The sequence below is a fragment of the Apis dorsata genome, unplaced genomic scaffold (assembly GCF_000469605.1).
Source record: "Apis dorsata unplaced genomic scaffold, Apis dorsata 1.3 scaffold_70, whole genome shotgun sequence".
Taxonomy (NCBI): Eukaryota; Metazoa; Arthropoda; class Insecta; order Hymenoptera; family Apidae; genus Apis; species Apis dorsata.
In genome coordinates this window covers 380,528-391,928 of record NW_006263368.1, presented here as the reverse complement: position 1 = coordinate 391,928, position 11,401 = coordinate 380,528, and the positions used below count along the sequence as shown (strand labels likewise).

Below are 11,401 nucleotides of genomic sequence, written 5' to 3'. Positions count from 1 at the left end.
AGAGAGAGAGAGAGAGAGAGAGAGAGAGAGTGATAGAGAAAAAAAACAATAAATCTATAGAGAGAAGGATGAAAGGGGTGAGATTTTTTTTCACACCGCGATATTCATAACGGATGAAGATGGAAAGAGGGATTCGAGAACAAGTGCAGCTAAGTTCGTCGATGAACTTTCGAAAGAGTGTATTATGTGGTTACTTTTTTTTTTTTCTCTCTCTCTCTCTCAATGGTAACGGTGGATGGAACGTAATTTTGAACGAGGTGGTTCGATTTAATCGGATTTTGATCGAGTTTTAATGCGATGATACGTGGCCATGATTGTTTGATAATTAGATAGTTATAGTTTTTGCATTTACGTTTTGAATTTTCGCAAATTCAATTTGTGATTATTAATCGATCGATCGTGGCTTCGTGGTTTCAATTAGGGAAATTTAAGTTCTCTTTAGAAATAATCATTATTATTGAAATTTGCTTAGAATTTTCTTTCGAAAAGAAATTTCTCTTCCCTTTTTAAATCAAGTATTTTGTACAATGGTTTCTTCTCCAAGTTTTAATCTTGCTGATAAAAAAATATAATAATAATAATAAGAAAGAGAGAACGATTTTCGAGATCGAAACGAGTTATTTTTCCTGGAAAAATCTCAGAACAAGCGCGGCACGCGCGTTTTAACGATGAAAACGCAGTCAAACAAAACGGAAGCGCGTTTTTCTTCCCAAGAAAGCGCAAAGAGGAGAAAAGGAAGTTGGCTGAAGTGAATCACTTCGAGGAGTTGATGGTGTCTTTGACTCGCCACACATCAGTTTTTCCTGCTCTTCACACGGAAACTTATTTCTCCACGTAATTACCCAGGTGAATACGCGTGCACGATGCAATCTACCCGGCTATAACCACGTCCGCTCGTAACTTCTCTTAAAATATTAACAATCGCGTTGCGGCTGACACCTGTAGAATTTAAAAGTACAAAGAAGAAAAAATTCAAAATGACGATAATCTCTGCATTAAAATTTCAATTTTCAATTCGATGTAATATTATTGCATTCGATTCCACTTCGATTCAGAATCATTGTCGATTAATCGAAATTTTATTGAAAAAAATTTGCTCTGATAGAAAATCAGAATACGAATAATAATTAAAAAATATAAATACAACATTTTCATACAAAAGGAAAAAATGGAAGACGAAAAGAGGATTGTTTTAAAAATACTAATATAAAGGTTTAATCTTCTCGATAAAAATTTCTTTTATATAGTTGTTACAATATAATAATAATAACAACAAATCCTCACAATTTTTTAAAATTCTCAAATTCTTAAACCCTCGAAGAACGAACGAATATTCACGCGCCAATAAATCGTTCTGAAAATAAGGATAACTTATATTAATCTGGTTCCGTTCTCGTTTTATGCGCACAGATGATGAAACATGGCTGGGACAACTACGTGAGGTACGCCTGGGGGAAGAACGAGCTGAGACCGATCTCGAAGAGGGGTCACAGCGCAAGCATCTTCGGCGCGTCGAACATGGGGGCGACCATCGTCGATGGCCTCGACACTCTGTACATCATGGGCCTTCACGACGAATTCAAGCAAGGCCGGGACTGGATAGCCGAGAACCTCGACTTCGATATCGTGAGTACCTAATTTTACTTCCCCATTCTCTTCCAATCGAATACAAATTATTCTACAAACGGTTAAGTTGAAAAGTATCTATCTCGAAATCGTGGATCCAGAATTTCTGGATACTAATTGAAACGACATTTATAAATATATATTTTAGAATGAGTATATATGAGTATATATATTTTTAATTTTTAGAATTTATTTTAAATTTAATTCGAAGTATGCGAAGTTTTATTTTTCCGAATAAATCGGCGCGATCATTGATCCATAAAGGTCGTTCCGCACGCGCTCGTCCAAAGCAATTTTATCGAACGGGTTGGAAATCCGAACTCGCGCGTCTAAATCCACGATGACGATTTTTCCTTTCCTCCAAACTTCGTGGAAATGTGTTTACTCTCTGGTCGATGGCCGTAAGACGTCGCTATTCGAAGGAGAAGTGAATCGGGTGTCGAGACAGCCCGATCATCCTCCAAAATCCTCGAATCGACAATTTTTGAGCAGCTATTTTGAAAAAGGGAGTGGAATATCTTAGGAATATAAGTAAGTTTTTTTTTTTTTTTTTAATTCTGAGAACCTGTGAATATACTCGAATTCATCGTTCTTACGCATAAATAGAATTCGAAAGCAGAGAGAAAAATAAAAATCGATAAATTAATAAAAGCAAATCGAGGAGAATGATGATTGACGTTTCAAAGATGGTCAAATTTTTATCGAGTATAGTAACATTTTCGTGCCAAGGAACGGGGAGGGCGATATGAACGTTCAATCTTGAACAAAGAGGCCAAGATATATTACGCGAAGTCGTTGACAGAATGCGAGAGGCAGGAATGAGCAAATAGAAATAAGAAAAACAAGGGGTTCACAGGGGGAGAGTTCGTCCCTGGGAGAGTTCCCACGGGGATTCAAAGGTAATCCTTTGAGAATCGAGACCGTTCAAGGGAAGGAAGGAGGGATCGAACAAATATTCCACGACCTTGACGGACAATGAAAATCTTATCTGCAGAGAGCAGCAGCCGCGTTGAAACGCTTTAAATCCTAATCCCAGGTCGGGGGTACAATCTTCAATCTTCTATATTTTACACGGCTGTCGGATTAATTCTCGCCTGGAAATCATATCATCGAGAACTTTTGTATCAGGCGTATCGTAGAATACGTGAAAATATCCAATTTTTTATTATTATTATTATTATATATATATTCCTTCTAAAATATATTTCTTTTAGATTAAGATACGATTCGACAAGAAAAGATTCCGCGATGAATTATTCTGCTGGGAGTGAAACTTGCCAGTTGGAACGTCAAGTCAAAGAAAAGAAAATTCAAATTTAAAAGGAAAATACCATCCATTTATTTAAATTCGATATCGAGAAAAAAGAATCGAAGTAAAGAATTGAATATTTCTAGGGGGGAGGAAGAAACAAATGTCCAGGAGAAACTGTTTCTCGTTTCAAATCGATATCTCGAATTAACAATTGCCCGGATATAATAGGATGGAAGCGTTTTAATATTGGAAGCGTGCTAAAATTTCTGAATGGCGGACGAAAATCGCGTGACCTATATTGTTTCCTGAAATCGCGTACGTCGCGTAGTAATGGTAGTGGTGGGGGGAAAAAAAGTGCTGATTCAGCGTCTGCCGTTGACCAGGGCAAGGGCGCCTGCGGTTGGGATAGGTCAGTGACAGCAAGTAGCGAGAGAGGAGCGGGAAAGAAACGTAAACGAAAGGGAACAATTATCATATTTCGTTTGGAAATATCTCGGGCTATATCTCGGGTTGGTCGTATCGATTTGAAACAAAAAAAGGGAAGAATATATTCTGACGCGTTTCTTTTTTTACAAAATTTTCTCTTTCGAAGAAGAAAGATGATTCTTGTTGATTGAAATTTGCTTCTCGATTATTTATGGTTGAATCGTTAAAAAAAGTTTGGCAAAAGCTGAAAAGAAATTATATTTTGCGTTTACATGAATGGATTATTAAAAGAATATTTGATATCGTGAATTTAATTTCTTTTTTTTATTTTTAAAAAAAATATTAATTGAAAATAAAATAGGTATTATTCCTGAACGAGTTCAAAAAGTTTTTTTTAAGCGAATTAAATATGTCAATATGCGGGATACAAAGACATTGTTTCACAGAATAGAATATTAAATACGTAGTAAAAAAAAAAAAAAAACGATGTGTACAGCGATTGATATTCAATTTAAAATTTTTTATTTCTTCTAGTTCACTCTTCTGTAATAAAAAATAGTATTATCCTCCTCGCGTACCTTTTGCCTCTATGGCGATATTAATATCAACATTCTTTTGTCGACGTTTGCTCTTTCACCCGGTTGATAAATGAAAAATTCCTCGATATAATATACATTGACTATTCTCGTTTCGTTAATATCGAGAAACGAGTATTGGCTCGTTAAATTATTTTATAATTTACGCGTCGTCGTCCATTTTATTTATTTATTTATTTTTTTATAGATTTATTATCACATAACTAATATTAGTAAGTATTATTTCCATAGAAAATTACTCTTTTCCTTTTAATTCTTTTTTATTATTAACACCAACAACAAATTATTCTCTCTTCAAAAATATTTCCTTAACGTCGCAACAAACATGTACGAAACATGTTATCGCACCTTAACAAAACAGGCAAAAACAAGCACACCCAAGATGCACAAATTTCGATCCATCTCCCAACTCGACAACTCCTTCCATATTGGCCTACCATAAACACCTCGTTATGGTTCTAAACATTTCAACATCCTTAAACATCCCTTAGACTTCGATAAAGAAACTCATCTTAATTTTTAATTTCCAAAATGTGTCATCGATGACGATTGTCCCAAATATTCGAGGTTTCGATTAACAATTCAATTGTTACATCCTGCTCTCCGTTAATTAACCTAATCGTTATGTAAATCGATGTGGTGGATCATTCCTTGAAACGAGAAGAGAGAGAGGGAGGGAGAGAATAAACTTCGTTTTCGTCGGTAGGCAACCAATAGCCAGGAGAACTTAGCTCGGTTTATCCCAACTTGGTAACAGCCACCGTTACTTCTGCGAAACTCTCCAAACCGCCCAACCGATTCTCACCCCAGCATGACCATCCCTCCGGTATTAGGGGGCGTATTCCTAAGTGGATAAGTTGCCGTATCAACCACCGTGACTGGATTCGTGCCTATAGATTCCCAACTGCGAAGACATGTGCGAAGACACCCGTTTTTTAATGAATGGAAGGTTGGAAGAAGGGTTGCTTTGTTTTTATTATATGTGTCTGGGGAAAGTTGGGGATCGTTTTTTGGACGTTCGTGAATTTGTGAATTGAATGCGATAATGTAAGAGCATATTTTGAATCTAGATTATCCATTATTATTTTTTTTTCTTTCTTTCTTTTCTTCGTTCAAATTAAATCAGTTAAGCTGATTTAAGTCTGAATAGATACATTAAAATAAACATGGTTTATTTAGTATTTAAAATATTAAAAATTGAAATTACAATATATATTTTTTTATTTAAAAAGGAGGAGAGTTTCTTCCATTCGATTCTGCGAATTAAGATAAAAAAGTTCAATGAGAGCAAAGAACGCGTGTTGGCCGTATTTCCAAAAAAGGAATTCGAGATTTAAGCTTCGAATAATTAATTCCTTGAGAGAAATATTCCCGGAGGATTTCGATTCCTGGCGTGGATAATAGGGCGTCAAACATTTTCCTGATCTGTGCCAACCTCAACTATTTATGGTGGATTCCTAAACGGATAACTTTGGAGGAGTATTAGTCACTTCACCGAGCTGCAAACTCGTGCACGTAAATTGCTCTGTTGTTCTTGCCAAAATTCCTGGATAATATTTCACACCTGTGCAATTCTCCTCTTCGTGCGTTACATTCTCCAACTTCCTTCCTCAGATGAATATATATATTTCCTCTCTTCCTTTCGAGGAATCTCTGTCGAAAAATTTTTTCAATTGTGCGACACAATCAATAAATCTTCTACTTTGTTCGCTTGTAATCGAATATAGAACGGAACATATAATTTCATAGCATCAAAATAAACGTTCGATGCTATGTGATAGATTCTCGTTCGAAACGATGAAAGAAAGAACATTTTGTCAAACAAGTTTGTTCCATTAAAATTAAATCGTTATTTCTATTGAAATTCAAACGTTTAGTCAGCGGTTTCCTGGCGGAACGATTTTCTCTCTGAAAAACCGCTTTGCAAGCACGAGTATAACGAGAGACTATCGCCCGAAAAAAATATCGAATTTTGCTTTCATCGCAATCGTCAAAAATATCCTCTCATTTGTCACGGCAAATAATTTATCGTTGTATATTATATTTATGAATGATTTGAAAAAAGTTAAAAATTTTTATATCTAAAATAACATATAATTAAACAATCAACTTTTTAATGTGTCGAAATATTTATATGGGTCGTAGTAAATATATTTGTGGAGATTAAAAATATATCAACGCGTATCTGCAATACACAATACAATGTGTTCGATTTAAAGAAGCAAATATAAAAGTTATTTTTGAAAGCAAAATTTTAATTGAAGAAACAAAGTGAACTGAAGAAAAAAGGACTCTGTTTGGGTTACCCGATATCTTAGAACGTGACCATGGATTGAATACCATATCTGCAATATTCGACTGGATCGTGGCTGTGATAGAATCATAAAGTCTGATACAGTTCCGATTACAGATCGTTCCATTTGTAGAAAAAAATTGATATTATTCTCAAAACGAAAGAAGGAACAATTGTTGCAGTTACTCGTTTATTTTCGTCATATTTCCAATTAAAATTATTGAAACCCCTCTTTTCAATTTCATCTTGAAATTTAATCCTACCAAAGAAATCCACGAACGTTAACTTCAAAATTGCTCTGAAAAGTAGATCTGGCAAACAACGAACTCCTTTTACCGAAATAATTCAAACACATCGTTAAACGTTAATTAAAAAAATGTACATATGAACGTAGATCGAATTTTAGAAAATTTATCGATTAGAATTTTATGTTGCCTTGTATTGGAACTTGGACTGTTCGCATCACCTGATTGATTCGCCAATTAATCAAGAAATGTTCTAAACGCGTAAATGTAAAGTGTGCTTTTCCACGTGCTTTTACCCTGAACAACAAGTCCTGATTAAAAAAAAACAGGGAGCGAAAGAGGGCGAGTATTAATCTTTCCGGTGGCCGTCGAAGCGCACCCCATCGGCCTGGCCGAAATCAATTTCAATGCGGGCGCGTATGCAAAAAGGATACGGCCGCATGAAACGCGGCCGCGAGTGAATACACCCGTGAATACGCCGATATATATTACCCTCTGCAAGATTTATAAAAGAATGAAAACAGTGCTTTCGGTCTGTGCGTGTGTGTGCAATGGGAGAGCAACGTGGATAGAAAGGGTGGAAGGAGAGACGAGAAACACCGTTTCTTCCTTTTGGACATATATATATATAGATATCTTTTTCTCTCTCTCTCTCTCTCTCTCTCTCTCTTTCTCTCTTCTCAAGGTGGGAACCGATCGTGAACGGGTTATATGGACTGGTCCGCGATTCGGACGGGCGATAAATTCGACGAGGAAGACCTGGCTCCCTAACTGCATCGCGGGTTAAAACGAAATACCGCGTCGCATTATGTGCTAGGCGGGGTCCACACGCACGGAATCGGGGGCTACCTACATCGAATCCGGGAACACATGCTTATTGTTGGAGTTATTGAGAACTCATACGAGTGAACGAGTTTATCTGAATTTCGTTTGTTGGAAGAAAATTTTGACGCGAAATTGAAGCGAATTTTAGCCTCGTTTTATTCGTAATATTGTAAGTAATAGGATTAGTTGTTATTAAGAAATATTAATAATAATATTAAAAAATGGACGAGGTAATATATTGGAAAAATTAACATAGATATTATAGATAAATGAGAGAAACTCACCTCATCTATGATTGAATGATGTAACGGTATAGATAAAGTTGCAATGAAATAATCGTAAATTGGAAAATTGTGTCAGCCAAACAACGTTGATAAATCGCATAATTGTTAATCGAGTAATTGCTGATCATCTCGACGTAACCTAATTTACGAGAAGAGAAATAAACTATATAGATTCCATTTATTCGATTTATTTATATAAAAAAGAAGTTATTAGATTGTCCCACGATCAAGATTCGAATACAATTTTACAAATAACAAAATATCATTAAATCAGACGAGCATGATACGTCTCGATCATTATTTCAGATAAAAAAAAATGAAATCGCGAAGATTTCGAAAGTGAAAAATTTTTATAGGACAACCTGATATTTGCATAAAATTCAACTTTATCCTCGATATACCATAAAAGCAAACGCTTCTCCTTACGCATTCGTTCGATCCTCTTGACGCCAGTCCGCATATTTCGTGCACGCATTGTTCCTGGAGACAGTGCGTGCACCGAAGTTGCCGGTGCATTTTTAATGAAGTCCCTTTCCATAGAAGAGCAGCCGTTTTCGGCGCCTTTGTGGCCAGCCATGGTCCAGGCACGCCTTTTTAAACAGGCCAACTTGTTTTCGCTCGCCGTTCTCCGGAGACACCTACTGCCATTGAATCGTCGACCTTGCCGCCTCCGACTGTACGCTCGTTTCACGAATAAAATCACGAACCGACGAATCTAAAAATATTTTTCCTTTTTCCACGTCCACCAATGCCTTGCGGTCTCGAAAGGAAGGAACGTTTCATTGACGAAATCGAAAGTTTTTTGTACATTTCTTATTAAATTGGTCAATCAGGTTCCAAAATTTACGTAGGATCCTGTGAATTGAGATTAAATATTGAGACAAAAATGGTAATTTTCAATGGAAAAGTATTTGTTATTATCTTTGTGAAGATAAATTGTTGCTCCGATGGATACATAATCGAACTTATATAATAATTCTTACAAGTAAGCTAGAAATATCAAATTTATCGCGAGTTTATCGTTTTCTTTTCAAAATTATAAATATCTGATTGCATATACTGCCTTTACATAAATTGAGTTATAATTGTTTAAACGTTTCCTATAACAATATAAACACTTAATTAGACAACTACTTCAGGACACAATATTTATTAAAACAAACTTCCAAGATTTTTAACAAGCACAGTTTACTTTATCCCCCTCCCAAAAAAAAATTCAAAAATTAAAATAATAAATTTCAGCTTCACTTTTTCAAAATTCAACTGCTTACAGTTAGAGTGTCATCCTTGTCCAACTCCCAATTAATCTTCAACTCTCCACGAATCTCTTAATCTCCAAACATCGTTTCTGATACGTATTTATCAAACAGTTTGAAAAGGTTAATCAGGATCACGTCAAATCCTTGGCCACAATTAAGGTTACGAGCTAATCGGGCGAGTTACCGTACAACATCACCGATTCCCAAACCGTTCTTATCCAACGAGCGCACTGTAATTAGCAAAGTCATCGTTTTCCTTTATGAATCCCTCCTCCGATGGCCCGGCCATCGAAAGAGGAAGAAGAGATCGAAAGTGGAGAGAAGTCGAGTCATCGACGACTAATCCTCCTCGCCCCCTCCTCGCCTTGACTTTAATCAAGACTACTACTCTCGAAACCCGTCATCAGGCCCTATTCGACGCGGACGATGAAATTGCGCGTCAGTTTCCTTTATGTTCGCAAATTAGTCGGGCGATAATCCGGCCGAGTGGCTCAATGAGAAGCATCACACGGATAATGAACTTGTGCTCGCCAGTTAATGCTTAAATATTGCGTGTGCGTGCGTGTGTGTGTGTCAGTCGGTTTGGCATCACGATTCACATATGAAACGGTGGACGAGCAGAGGGAATCGCTATCTCTTTCGTACTTCGGGGGATAATGAAGGAGGTTTCAAGAGGAAAAGTGTTATTTTTTAAGAGATGAAATTACGATGAGGGTAGAGTTTGAGGTGATGATTGAGGGCCCAAGTCGCAAGTCGATTTTCGAGAGCAACATTTTGGCCAAATGTAAGAATTTTGTTTGCCCCCATTATGTTTCCTTCTTATTATTATTATTTATGAGAGCGATATAGAAATTAGTAAGGAAGCATAATTTCTGATCTTATTCGCGATCCGGTTTTTCGAAATTTTTGTTTTCGAACGTTGCAAATATTTTGTACACACAAAAGAATTATTGACAAATTGAAATGTATTATTCCATACACGTCTATGTCTGCTCGATATTTGGATTATAATTTCAGCTTTCGTCAATTACACGTTTTTTAGTTTTCTACGATCTTCCAAGTCATAAATCGTGCCGAATAATGGAAAACAAAATTATGGAAAAAAATTTTTATATATATATATAAAATCGATTAATTGGAGCTTCCACCACGAATATTGCGTACGTAAATCAGGATACCTGTGAAATATCTGTAAGTTCGATTCCTCGTGGATGTCGCGTGTAAAAAAAAAAAAAAACTGAAACACCGTCGTTGCAGGAACGTCGGTGGAGACAACAATCGAGCGGTCGTTAAGAAGAAAAATTACATCCTCGCGCCGTGTAAAATACAAAGGATCAGCCTCTCGATTGAACCCCTCGAGGGTCTTTTTGAAAGGAGTGTCATGGCACAAGTATCGATATAGATACGCCTACTCGCGTCGAGTTTAAGGTACGATGATTCGTGTTCCTGCCATCGTCGTACCCTTTCGAGATCGGTGATGTATAAAATGAAACGTTTTTTCCCACGTACGTAGAATAATGAGTGTAAAATATTGGATTGATCGGGGAATAATGGACGCCGGTTTTGTGGACGCAAAACTGCGTTTATATACGCGTGTCCCACGTTTTTATTCTTTATAATGATAATGTTGCATTGTGCAATTTTTTATATCCGTTTTCGAGATTTGATTAGAATTCGAAAAATTACCAAGAATTTTTCTTTGCGCGATACATTGAAGAGATATTTTTTATTTTTTTTTTGTAATTGATATTCTTGTAAAATTTTTAACGGTTATAATTTTTTCTTTAAATTTGTGATTACGTTTTATAAAAATATTTCCATGTTTCATAAATTATGTTCGAAGTTTGTAATATTAAGAAGATAATGAGGTTTTGTCCCGCTTTTTTTTCTTGTTTTTGAAGTATTATTAAAAAACGATAAATACCTGAATTCCTTCCATCTCGATGCAATTGATCCTTGTTGTATATTATTTATCCGCTTTATGCTTATTTCTTCAAGCAAAAGTTTCATAAATATCTTTCCTCCAATTATCTTGTTACAATTAGCTAGTTATTCGTCACAAATTTATTTCAGTAATAACAAAATCAAATTAACCATTGTTTATAGTTTATAGATCGTATAGATCGATATTATGATATTCATTTTCTCAATTTCCAATAAATATATATTATATTTCTCAAAATATTTCGTTCACGTTACACGTTGCATTATTCTCCTAAAAATAAAATTTCTTGTTCAAGATAATTTCTACAAACAACAATTTAAAATATTAATTAACATATTATATTATAACATATATGACGACACAATATTCAACGCAATTAATATTGTTAAATTAATGCAATTAATGCAAATAATTTTTATCACTTTTCTTGAACAAAATAACGACACAAAGAATGTAAATACAGCAAAATATTATCGTGGGAAGTAATCGGAAGATACTACTCATCGTCAAGAACTTTAATATATAGAAAAAAAAAAATGACAAAAAAGACAATACAAAGAAAAGACACTCGAGGATTTTATATTCATTAAAATTCTCAAAATCAATGTTTATTATGAAAAAGCCTTTTTGCAAAGGGTGCGAATAAAGTC

At 35.4% G+C, this 11,401-nt stretch overlaps 2 protein-coding genes across 2 annotated transcripts in view; both read left to right on the top strand.

The window, feature by feature from the left end:
* Positions 1 to 11,401, top strand: part of LOC102673139 (mannosyl-oligosaccharide 1,2-alpha-mannosidase IA-like) — a 151,544-nt gene that overhangs the window by 76,198 nt on the left and 63,945 nt on the right. The window contains exon 4 of the mRNA XM_006610231.2: positions 1,411 to 1,626. Within this exon, the coding sequence (XP_006610294.1) occupies positions 1,411 to 1,626 (216 nt within the window). The remainder of the gene's footprint in view (positions 1 to 1,410; positions 1,627 to 11,401) is intronic.
* LOC102672000 overlaps positions 11,275 to 11,401 on the top strand; it is a 3,192-nt gene continuing 3,065 nt past the window's right edge. The window contains exon 1 of the mRNA XM_031515454.1: positions 11,275 to 11,401. This exon is cut by the window's right edge and continues 320 nt beyond it. The gene's annotated coding sequence lies outside the window, so the exon portion shown is untranslated.